We start from the raw sequence: 12,733 nt of genomic DNA on the forward strand, positions 1-12,733 counted from the left end.
ATAATACCAGGATCATCACTTTATCTGAATAGGTGCCATATATTCTATATAAATTTTTGTGCTATTTTTCTTTAGATTACTTGGATCTGCCCACAAGGAGAGCTTCCAAACCAAGATTCCATTGATTACATCGTCTCTCCACACCACTGCTACTGTGAGTTACTGAATGATTAATAAAAGATATTGGAATGCACAGCTTCCCTGGGCTGAGCTTGGCTTGCATACAGTTTCTATGCACAATGTCTTTTGTTTTAAAATCATATTTAGCAATTTACGTCAATCAAAGTTCCTTTACAAGTGGTGCAAGGATAATGTCAATTGTCTAGTGTACCCACCATCACAAAACATACCCCCGGCAATTGTATTAACCATCACAAAACACATCCCCTGCAATTGTATTAAGGCTTGCTGTTTGCTGATAAATTTCAATATACTGAAATTCAGGCAAATACAGCGGTAATCTATAGAAATACTCCATCTTTTAGTACTTTGTGTGTATGTTCATGCCTGAGTTGTGATAGGGAAGATACAGTGTACAGAAGGAGAGATAGAGAGAGTGTAAGAGGGTGAGAGAGACAGTGTGTGTGTGTGAAAGTGATGGGTCGTGCAAAGCAGTTTGCATAATGAATCATTGTGCAGTGGTATACAACATACATAAATGACAGTAACAGCTGCCACTGCGCAAGCCCCGGACTTCACTTCGAAAACAAACATGGCTGGTGTATGACAAACAACATAACACAGACATCCTTGGCTTTGTGTCCCCAATAGCTGAGTTCAAACTCCAAGTTCATCGCTCATTTGCGCGTGGCAAAATCATTTGTAAATCAGTAAGAATGCTTGAATGTTAATTGCCAATCAAGACGAGTATTTCTCTCGAAGCGAAAAGGACGACCAGGAATAATTTCATGGCGTGTCGCAAACTTTATTTCCGCGCATCAAATCTGTCCGGTCGTTAACGCTCTCCTTGCATCTGTCCAGCATTCTGGGTGTAAATGGAAGGGGGAATAATTAACCGAACACTGCTGCATAAATTGCCATTTAATGATCCATTATTGCCACTACTATAAGTCTGGCCGCCCACAGAAGAAGATGTGGCTGCAGGGGACTAGTATTTCGAATGTCTTGTCACAAGTACAGAATGCAATTGTAGGGAAGAGAGAGAGAATTTGTATTTGAAGAATCAATTTGTGCTGAACTCCATGTTTACATCCACCATAGGCAGCTCATAAAGTCAACTTACGCGCTCGGAAAGAATGCCTGCACTGTAAGAAAGAGGTACTAACATGTTGGTACGAATGTCAACTTCAATTTTCAGATGATGAAAAGAAGGGAAAGAAAATAAAAACTAACATATGCACGCCTTTAAAAGAATGATGTATTCACAAGCATTCTTAACCAGAAATCACACACACAAAAAAAAACTGAACACACGACATGCTTCGCGGTGTGAAAATCTTTGTAAATAAAGATTAATGAGAAAGAATAATTATGATAATGCATGAATAGAAATAATTATGGAGTTTAAAAAAATGTCATTAGATTAAATTTCTTTCTTGTTTAGCTGCTTCTCTGAGTCAAATCTAAAATCCACCCTGCCCTTGAAAACACATTTTAAATACAAACCCCCATACAACAAATCAGCTTGTATGTTTGGATTTTCATTTATGTGGCCACTGAGGAAGCACATAAATGCTTATGAGGAATCTACAGTGTCATGGGACGGGTGGCTTTAAAGGACAAGTCCGCCTTCATATACATAAGGATTGACAGAATGCAGCAATATTAGTAGAACACATCAGTGAAAGTTTGAGGAAAATTGGACAATCTGTTCAAAAGTTATGAATATTTTAAGTATCTGCGCAGTCACTGCTGGAAGAGAAGACTATTACATTGTACAGTGTATGATGTCACATGCGTACAACTATATAAGGAAAATAAAAAGAGAATTTCACAAAACTTTACTTTTTGAATAAAGTGCACATTTCTTCGACTTGCAACTGACGTATGTTAAGGGTAATATTATTCCCCCTGCCTTCTGAAAGAGAGAAGTCGAGTGTTCTTTTGTTATGCGAGAAAAATGGAAATATGTTGAATTTTCTTTATTCTTTCTAATATCGTTGTACTCATGTGACATCACAAGCTATAGTAGTCTTTTCATCCAGCCGTGACTGAGCAGAAACTTCATAAATTCATAACTTTTGAACAGATTGTTCGATTTTGCTCAAACTCTCACTGATGTGTTCTACTAATACTGCTGCATTCACTCAACCCACATGTCTATGAAGGTGAACCTGTCCTTTAAGTACCCTTTGAAGGACTACACAGTAAGGAAAAAAATCCCTTGTACAGGGGCACAACTGCATTCTGCCATAGGACTTGAACCAGGGACCTCATAATTGAGGGTCAGAGTGGTCTTAACCACCGAGCCACTACAGCTCCTCACATGAACTTGACAGGAAAAATCTGCTGGATTACAGAAAGGACTAGTCCAAACTTCAAAATATTTAAGCCACTATATTTCCCTCTGTCCGTTTGATAGGGGAAATCAAATTTTAGTACGAGCCATCCCAATTCATGCATTAATGGAAAGGCCTTTAAAAAAAAATTGAATATATCTTTCCTTATGATGTTGTGTTCTGTGTGTCCCTTTCCAACAGGCAGTTCATTTTTCAAATTCATGAATTTCTTCTTTCGAGATGTTTTCATTGCAACTGATTGACAAATTGCCCTACATCAATGTAAATAAGCATTGAATTGATCAGTGTTTAAGTAGTACTAGTAGCCATGATAAAACAAATCATGGGCATACATAAACTGTACATACTCGAGCAGGATTTGAACCTATGACCTCCTGATCTTCGGACAGGCATCATTTCATTACGTTGATGTAGGGCAATTTGTCCATCAGTTGCAAAGGTAGTTCTTTCTCTACTAGTAAATGTAAAAAACTCAAATTCCCCCTCTTTTTATGAGACAAATCCTTTCAGCATGAAGTCTCACACAGACTTTCACACTACAAACCATCTGCTTTGAATATAACTTGACCAGCTCGTGTGTATTGACTCAACAAAGTCATCACACCCTTCCAGGAGATTTCATGGACTTATTTTCTGATGAAACGAGAAAGAGGGAGTTGGCTAATGTCAGGCAGAGGCTTACAAGTAAAGGCGGGGTCAGCTGGACCCTCCAGAAGTTTTGATGGCTCTCTGTCTCCTGGAGATGGAATGAGTGAGATGTAGAAACCTAAATGGTGTTAAAGCTTCCACGGTACCAAGGTTACGCCTGGCAAGAGAAATATTGACTCATACATACGACCTTGTCAACCAAGTGGCACAGCCCAAACCCTCACCATTTACTCTATCCCTAAAATCCCTCTCGTTGTCACTGACAAATGGCCATGACGAGGTGACATACCAACGCCATGAAGATGTCTCCTACTGTGGCATATCGGGTGGGGTAAGAACGGGGAGAGGGGCGGATCTTGCATGACCACTGGCTCCGCCCTCCTTCGACTGAGAATGAGACTACTGATAATCATTCGATCACATCTATCTCCTGCAAAAAAGGTAGTAAAATATATGGTGAAGAACTGATTAAACATGATTACGAGTGTACCGATGGCTGTGCAGACAGACAGACAGACATACAGAAAACATAAAAACAGAATGTTTCTGGCCTCCCTTGGGATTGGAGGCATAAAACAAACAAACAAACAAACAAACAAAAACGCACAGGGCCCCCTGGCCACGAAATATTCATGCTGGGTAGGTAAACAATAGCTTACCTCGATACAATTGTTGCAAACGCTGCAATGCGAGCACCTCGGGGGGCGGTAGAAGCGGCACGTGGAGCACCATTTCATGCGGACCTGGATGCCCCGAATTTGGACCGTCTTGTACAAGGGCGCCCTCAGATCATCTTCACGATCCTCGTCGCCAACGGCAGCTAGTGCAGCAGGACAAAGAAATAGACAGAGAACCCATGTCAAGATCTTGTGAACAGTTACATAAACAGTGGATAACAAATATATCTTGAGGAACTTTTGACTATTATCTACAGAACAACAAATGGTGCTACGAATTCTGTTAAAGATTCCTAGACTCTGAGCTTAAAATGTTCTTTTGCCATAAAATGCTCTTTTGTTGTACAATGTTACACTTTGGCTACAGCTTTGAAATTGAAAATTATTTGTAGATTTTAAAAAAATCAACCTCAAAAGCTTTAGAGAATTAATTACAGTACCAACCATTTCATTAGTGACAAAACACGGTACGGATGCAATCAATCGGGGGAAAAAGAAATCGACAGTCTGGAAAATTGAAGAAATGCCTCTGCACAATTCCAAATGCCTGATGTGTTTTATTCTGTTGGGTGTGTATCAAATGTCTTACGTCTCTAATACCACCACATTTGGAGAAATTCAGGACATCCATTTTTAATGCAAAATGAAAACAAAGCACGTAAAGCAAAATTACGGCATAATAATCTAATGCCGAGAAAATCATCATCTAGACTATTCATTGCACTGTCAGAGTCATTATGTTTTAAAAAAATATATTTGCTCAAAATAGGGCAATTAAATGATACATTATTCTACCACAGGAAGCTACTGAATGTATAGTGCAATACCTGCATGCATCACTGCAGAAATGGCCTGCACATTACCTTATTTGCCCAATCACCCGTGCAGTGCACTAGAACAGTACGATAATGCCAGGTACAAAAGACGAATTTGACTCTTTTTTTTAGAGGGTTATTCCCTCGCTGAACATGCGAAGAAGCGATATATGCTTGTAATATAGAAGACTTCCATGTATCCACTTCCTCACAATTCATTCAAATGGAGTCCATGTCCCCCAAATTGTAACTCATTTGTCATGAACTTACTTCTTGGAAAAACACCTGGATCTACAAACGTCGCTAGGAGGAAATTTGAAAGCGCGACGAGGAAAAGCAGGGCATCAAAGGCAGCTATAGCTGGGTGGTAGTCTAGAATCAGGAATCTCAATCTGCAGATGAAGAGAAAATATGATATGAGAAAAATATGGTGACATTAGTTGGAAGGAAACACAAATAACAAATGACTATAAAAAAAAAATCTTTTTCGTGAAAAGTTCCATGTGATTGCTTTCAATCAATCAACAATCATTTATAAGAAATCTATTAATGCAATGTACTGAGTAAATCCCTCAATGACATCATCATAACCACTACTACCATCAAAACATTACTACTGCTGAACTACTACTACTACTACTACTACACAATATACTACTACTACTACTACTACTACTACTTCTACTTTTACTTCTACTACCACAATACTTCTTCTACTGCTTCATCTTCTTTTTGTTCTTCTCCCTCTCCTTTTCCTTTCCTCCCTCATCTTCTTTATATTCTCATCAATGGATTTTATATTGATGAGCTACAAAGAGGTGATACAAGTATTGAATATGAAGACTAAACATCCCAATGCAATCAAAGGCACTGCCAACTACAGTGTACACGTATTGCAAGGTTTTGGCACATGTCAAAACTGCCAGACAATGTATACTATGTATTATACAATCACTACAAATCATGACATTCATCTTCCTTGATGTTAAACCACATAATTTGGCACAGAAACTGAACTGCGTCCCGCCGAACTTTGCACAAGCCCGACTTGCAGTACGAGGTCAACACCCTCGACTTGACGTAGGTACATGGTCACAAGTTCTGCTTGTTTTATTGATTCCCACAGCTAGATTTTGCAATAACACGACGGTAGGGCTGTCGAGTGGGAGGGTTCAACGCATTGTTTCGACTCGGAGTAAACCTACAGCGATCTAATATACACTGCAGTACAGTTTGCACAACCTATCCGACTTGTGTTGGACTTGGTTGTGCTTGGTATCATAATGTTGGAATATTGATTGCTCAGGCTCCAGAACTTTTTGATTGAGGTACATATGTAGCTCTACATTCCTATCATAATCTGCAATTTCAGTTTTCCAGAGGCTCACAGACATTCTTGCTCAAAGTCAAACATTTTGAAGCAAAACAAACAAAAATAGGTTCACAGAAAGGAATGCTATATGATAGTATGTGCATCAAGTGTTTTTGGTTTTTAGAAATCTCTGCCAATTCTTCAGAAGGAAAAAAAACAGCCAACTTCAGAAGTTGTAATTTCTACACCACTGTAGTTTGAAATATATGTACAACCTTAATCAATATTTATTCTTTCACTTTCTTTTCAGAAAGGAATGCTATAAACATGATCGTATGTGCAGCATATGTTCTTGGTTTTTAGAAATCTCTGCCAATTCTTCAGAAGGAAGAAAAAAAAAAACACTTCAGAAGTTGTAATTTCTACACCGCTGTTAGTTTGAAATAATGTACTTAGTGCCTTAATCAATATTTATTCTTTCATTTTTGTCATAATGAAAATTTTCTGCAAAATCGTACATGGATACTTTCTATTGGCAGACCCAAAAGGCAACAAGGAAATGCATCAAATTACTTTATTATACACTTGTACCTTAGTTACAGTATAAACACACTGAATATTCAAACGAATACACACGTCTTCCCCACCCCACCCCCCAAACCATCATTGCACTCTTATTATATGGCAGGCCCTTGAATAAAGAAGGAAATTCAATGCATGTAAAAAATCACACCACAGTTTGAATATTGTATGGTATCAACACACTGCATTGATCATCAAAACAATTCAAACAAACAAAGAAACACACATACACACAAACACATCACTGCCTTGTCTTCAAGAGTCCCTTCACATTATAAGTTGGCACATGTGCAAAAACACACTTTTAGTAGGATTTTAGAGAGTAAAGGGCGAGCAAGCACACACACACACAAACACACACACACATACAAACAGACACACACACACATGTACATAGAATGCATGTATACACACAGCACTTTGTACACTCATGTGAATGTCATTGCGGTGAATGTGGTTGTGGAATTGCGCAATCCGAACACGGTCATCTCAACCACAGTGTACTCTTACATGTATGTGCACAATCTGCGTTCATCATTTGACAGTGAGTCACATCACGTACACCGTGCACAATTGTTAAACAGTAGGTCACACTTAGCATTTACAACCTACGTAGTACAAATAGTTTTAAATTGTCTGATGACAACATGATCAGGAAACAGAGCTGCCTGCAAGGTTGTATTGATATCAGAATGAAATCCCTAAATCGCAGAGCGAGGCAGCTTTTTTGATAAACACTGAAGCAAAAGAACAACATGAGCACTAAATCGCATAATAGCAACAGCAGCTCAAATTGCACAAATCTACACTCATCAGAAAAACGGTTTTACTTCCTCCCTCACAAATATCCAGTTCTCATATCCCCACTCATGTGACTATGAAAGGTAGTTAGCTTCGAGCCCATACTAGTTGCACTGATATCATGTGTCTACTGTACACACTCATCACTGACAGACAAATGTACCGACACGAAAATTTGACATTGTGAAGGGTGGCTGATCATATCACGAAAACAAACACTCCAAACAAATGCGCACAAATCGTTGTTCAGTTGTAACGCAAGTTTAATGGAAAACACTCTTGCACTTTGTACATGTACATGTACGGTAGGCAGGCCTATAATAGCTAGCTTTCATATTGCCTTGAATGAGATAGTATGCCTTTTGAATTGTCATGACAAAAGGAACCATTTACCATCCCTTAGCGTATCATCCTATTTCATAATAATGTAATGCATTTGTCTATTATCATCATCAAAGTGTATTGATGTACAACTGGATGTCCTTGATGTGTTACTTTGTGTATTTTGAAGTAATAGTTACTTTGCTTTTTTTTTAATGGGGGGGGGGGGGGGAACAGGGCCCCCAAGAGTAACAGCATTTGTATAAACCACTGATGGGGCTACCCTGGGTAAAGAATGATGAATAATTAGATAAATGAATATGAGATAGAGCCACTTGACATACATCACATGGTATAAAACCTTTTTAACCACCCAACAAGTATTAACCCATTGAGGATGAGTCCTGAGTATACTCGGGCAAGTGTCTATGGGAAATGCGTGTTGTAACAAAATCAAACCGTCCTCAATGGGTTTAAATAAATGACTGATGAAAATGTCATGGTAAAAAAAGATTTGTCACAATTCTGCGAGACTAGGAAAAATAGGCTCAGTGATTGGTAGGATAATCATGAACATGCATGGCAATTTCTATCCCCTCACAAGAACATTCCATACTGCATGTACAATCAAAAAGGCTCATGTACAGTGTACATGTGGGGCACCACTGACACAGAGAGAGAAAGAGAGAGAGAGGAAAGTCATGATATAAGCATTCTCATTCTTCATAAATGCAAGAGCACGAATCCGCATTTGCCAAAAATAAAACAGCACAAAACCAAAGTGTGCAAACCGTTTCGTTAAACAATGGGTTTAATCTACTATTTTAAACATCGTGACCATCTCTTCTCACAACTTTTCCCAATTCAGGTATCCCTTTCTACAATGTCCTCTCGTATTCGTCTCTGTCTAGTCACTGTATATATTCCCTCCGAGTTGTCTTCCTAAAGCTTACCGGTAATGCTATTGAATGTACAATTTGTACTTGAGGTTTGAGTTATTTACAACCCAGTCCAAAATAAAAAGAGACTTTCCAAAACAGTCTACAAAAAAGCACTCGATTTTGGGAAAAATTTGTTACAAATTGATCCATCAATGTGCAAAAAATGGCATTTTCTACTGAAAATGATGCTCCTAGGTTCGCTAGAAAGCGAACCCTGGCTGCCCTGCCAGGTTCGCCAAAAAGCGAACCTGGCTGCAAGGTTCGCCAAAAAGCGAACCTAGCTGCAAGGTTTGCCAAAAAGCGAACTTGGCCGCCAGGTTCGCCAAAAAGCGAACCTGGCCGCCAGGTTCGCCAAAAAGCGAACCTGGCTGCAAGGTTCGCCAAAAAGCGAACCTGGCCGCCAGGTTCGCCAAAAAGCGAACCTGGCCGCCAGGTTCGCCAAAAAGCGAACCTGGCCGCAAGGTTCGCCAAAAAGCGAACCTGGCTGCCAGGTTCGCCAAAAAGCGAACCTGGCTGCCAGGTTTGCCAGAAAGCAAACCTGGCTGCAAGGTTCGCCAAAAAGCGAACTTGGCCGCCAGGTTCGCCAAGAAGCGAACCTGGCTGCCAGGTTCGCCAAAAAGCGAACCTGGCCGCCAGGTTCGCCAAAAAGCGAACCTGGCCGCCAGGTTCGCCAAAAAGCGAACCTGGCTGCAAGGTTCGCCAGAAAGCGAACCTGGCTGCCAGGTTTGCCAGAAAGCAAACCTGGCTGCCAGGTTCGCCAAAAAGCGAACATGGCTGCAAGGTTCGCCAAAAAGCGAACCTGGCTGCCAGGTTTGCCAGAAAGCAAACCTGGCTGCAAGGTTCGCCAAAAAGCGAACCTGGCCGCCAGGTTCGCCAAAAAGCGAACCTGGCCGCCAGGTTCGCCAAAAAGCGAACCTGGCCGCCAGGTTCGCCAAAAAGCGAACCTGGCCGCCAGGTTCGCCAAAAAGCGAACCTGGCCGCAAGGTTCGCCAAAAAGCGAACCTGGCCGCAAGGTTCGCCAAAAAGCGAACCTGGCTGCCAGGTTCGCCAAAAAGCGAACCTGGCTGCCAGGTTTGCCAGAAAGCGAACCTGGCTGCAAGGTTCGCCAAAAAGCGAACTTGGCCGCCAGGTTCGCCAAAAAGCGAACCTGGCCGCCAGGTTCGCCAAAAAGCGAACCTGGCTGCAAGGTTCGCCAAAAAGCGAACCTGGCTGCAAGGTTCGCCAAAAAGCGAACCTAGCTGCAAGGTTTGCCAAAAAGCGAACTTGGCCGCCAGGTTCGCCAAAAAGCGAACCTGGCTGCCAGGTTCGCCAAAAAGCGAACCTGGCTGCAAGGTTCGCCAAAAAGCGAACCTGGCCGCCAGGTTCGCCAAAAAGCGAACCTGGCTGCCAGGTTCGCCAAAAAGCGAACCTGGCCGCAAGGTTCGCCAAAAAGCGAACCTGGCTGCCAGGTTCGCCAAAAAGCGAACCTGGCTGCCAGGTTTGCCAGAAAGCAAACCTGGCTGCAAGGTTCGCCAAAAAGCGAACCTGGCTGCCAGGTTCGCCAAAAAGCGAACCTGGCCGCCAGGTTCGCCAAAAAGCGAACCTGGCTGCAAGGTTCGCCAAAAAGCGAACCTGGCTGCCAGGTTTGCCAGAAAGCAAACCTGGCTGCCAGGTTCGCCAAAAAGCGAACATGGCTGCAAGGTTCGCCAAAAAGCGAACCTGGCTGCCAGGTTTGCCAGAAAGCAAACCTGGCTGCAAGGTTCGCCAAAAAGCGAACTTGGCCGCCAGGTTCGCCAAAAAGCGAACCTGGCTGCCAGGTTCGCCAAAAAGCGAACCTGGCCGCCAGGTTCGCCAAAAAGCGAACCTGGCCGCCAGGTTCGCCAAAAAGCGAACCTGGCCGCCAGGTTCGCCAAAAAGCGAACCTGGCCGCCAGGTTCGCCAAAAAGCGAACCTGGCTGCCAGGTTTGCCAGAAAGCAAACCTGGCTGCCAGGTTCGCCAAAAAGCGAACATGGCTGCAAGGTTCGCCAAAAAGCGAACCTGGCCGCCAGGTTCGCCAAAAAGCGAACCTGGCCGCCAGGTTCGCCAAAAAGCGAACCTGGCCGCAAGGTTCGCCAAAAAGCGAACCTGGCCGCAAGGTTCGCCAAAAAGCGAACCTGGCTGCAAGGTTCGCCAAAAAGCGAACCTGGTCGCCAGGTTCGCCAAAAAGCGAACCTGGCCGCCAGGTTCGCCACAAAGCGAACCTGGCAGCCAGGTTCGCCAAAAAGCGAACCTGGCTGCCAGGTTTGCCAGAAAGCAAACCTGGCAGCCAGGTTTGCCAAAAAGCGAACCTGGCTGCCAGGTTCGCCAAAAAGCGAACCTGGCTGCCAGGTTCGCCAAAAAGCGAACCTGGCTGCCAGGTTCGCCAAAAAGCGAACCTGGCTGCAAGGTTCGCCAAAAAGCGAACCTGGCTGCAAGGTTTGCCAGAAAGCAAACCTGGCTGCCAGGTTCGCCAAAAAGCGAACCTGGCCGCCAGGTTTGCCAGAAAGCGAACATGGCTGCCAGGTTTGCCAGAAAGTAAACCTGGCTGCCAGGTTTGCCAAAAAGTGAACCTGGCATTCATCACAAAATCCTTTTCAAAGAAGAGAAAATATTAGGTGCATTTTGATGAGCCTATCTAATTGCTATCTAATTGTTTTCATTATATTTTCCTTCAGTAAATGTGAAATTACCACTCTTGGTTTTGTGTATGAAGAGTTTAGATGAGTACACAAACATTTGTCAGTGACAATCAATTTTACCTGTGTAATTACTCTGTACTAATTGTTAATTTCAGCCCATTGGGCCATGTATGTCCGTAACAAAACAAAAAAAAACATGGGGTTTCTTTTAAGTTTTACAAATTAAGCACTCAGTAAAGAAGAACATACTAATTGAATGCAAAGCAAGCTCATAACCCTCTTCCGAAACACTCATAAAGAAACTTCTGTTCTGTAATAATTAAGTAGTCAATTATTGTTAAAAAGTGTACATCTGTAACAGACACATATAGTGTGACTGTATGTGAGCTTTACAATTTCATGAGGATTGATTTGTTGATTTTATTTTCTGATGTTTATTTGTGATTTAATTGAAAGGTAGCATGGAACATCTCGATAACTACGATTAAGTTGGAATACTTGTTAATTAAACTAATTAGCAGTGTTTGTTTGTTTTGTTTTTTGTAGATTGCATTGCACGCATATTAAAAAACGACTTTTGATAGTGGGTGTGCATGGAAATTAAGCCTTTTTGTAATTTTGTAATTCGCAGAAAGATGATAAATGCAGCCTTTAGGCCTATGCTTCTCCTATATTTTCTACATCGCACCTGAGAACTGGATTGTATTCGGCTATCAATAGTATTGATAGATATAGCCCTGCATGTGGTGTGTGAGTGTGTGAACATACATACATGTAATTATCCATACATGCCAGGGCTGTGAACACGGGAAACTAGTTGAGAGTGAGACTCCCATAGGCCAATGCTATAATTTAGGAGTCAAAATGCGTGAGATCAATAGAAATGCATGGAAATGAAATAAGTTTTAGATCGAGTGAGAAAGGACCTCAATGCATGAGAGTTGGCAGCCCTGACGTGCACATGTATGCAAAGTTTGTATGTGCTAGGCTTTGCATTATGCGTATTAAACAAGTTTGAATATTTTGCACACTACACAGCATACGCATGAAGTGGAACATTATCATTAAATGCAATTTACGTGTAATGGTAAAGCAAGAACTGTAACTACCGGTACACAATCAATGTAATATTTTGCAACAACATTCCCGCATGCATATTGATCAGAAGAAAGCTATATAAAGTTATAGGGCCAGTACCAGGTATCGCACAAACATTTGATGAAGTCCAAATGTCAAATTGACAAACACAAGTAAGTCAAATGCTCACAACTCATCAAAGGATATACAGTAGTTCTGGACACTCAATCGAAATGTTTATTCACAGCTCCTAATCATTGCATGATCACCATCCATTGCACACCACTGGCCTCATCCTGTGAAGTAAACAGTTTACAAGAGAATATGGGATAGACTTACAGTTGTACAAACTACGTACTATGAAATCCGTTTAACAATATTTGTGAGTCAGGACACCGCTCTCTTGTCACAGTCGTCATCTTATGGCGAGTCCTCTTCTTCA

At 41.8% G+C, this 12,733-nt stretch overlaps 1 protein-coding gene across 1 annotated transcript in view; it reads right to left on the reverse strand.

The window, feature by feature from the left end:
• LOC139719614 (uncharacterized) overlaps positions 1-12,733 on the reverse strand; it is a 94,796-nt gene that overhangs the window by 39,299 nt on the left and 42,764 nt on the right. Inside the window, exons 2-3 of the mRNA XM_071631022.1 lie at positions 4,891-5,012; positions 3,788-3,948 (exon numbers count right to left, since the gene is read on the reverse strand). Of these exons, the coding sequence (XP_071487123.1) occupies positions 3,788-3,948; positions 4,891-5,012 (283 nt within the window). The remainder of the gene's footprint in view (positions 1-3,787; positions 3,949-4,890; positions 5,013-12,733) is intronic.

The sequence above is a fragment of the Diadema antillarum genome, unplaced genomic scaffold (assembly GCF_040938485.1).
Source record: "Diadema antillarum isolate AM-2024a unplaced genomic scaffold, OU_Dant_1.0 scf00000112, whole genome shotgun sequence".
NCBI lineage: Eukaryota > Metazoa > Echinodermata > Echinoidea > Diadematoida > Diadematidae > Diadema > Diadema antillarum.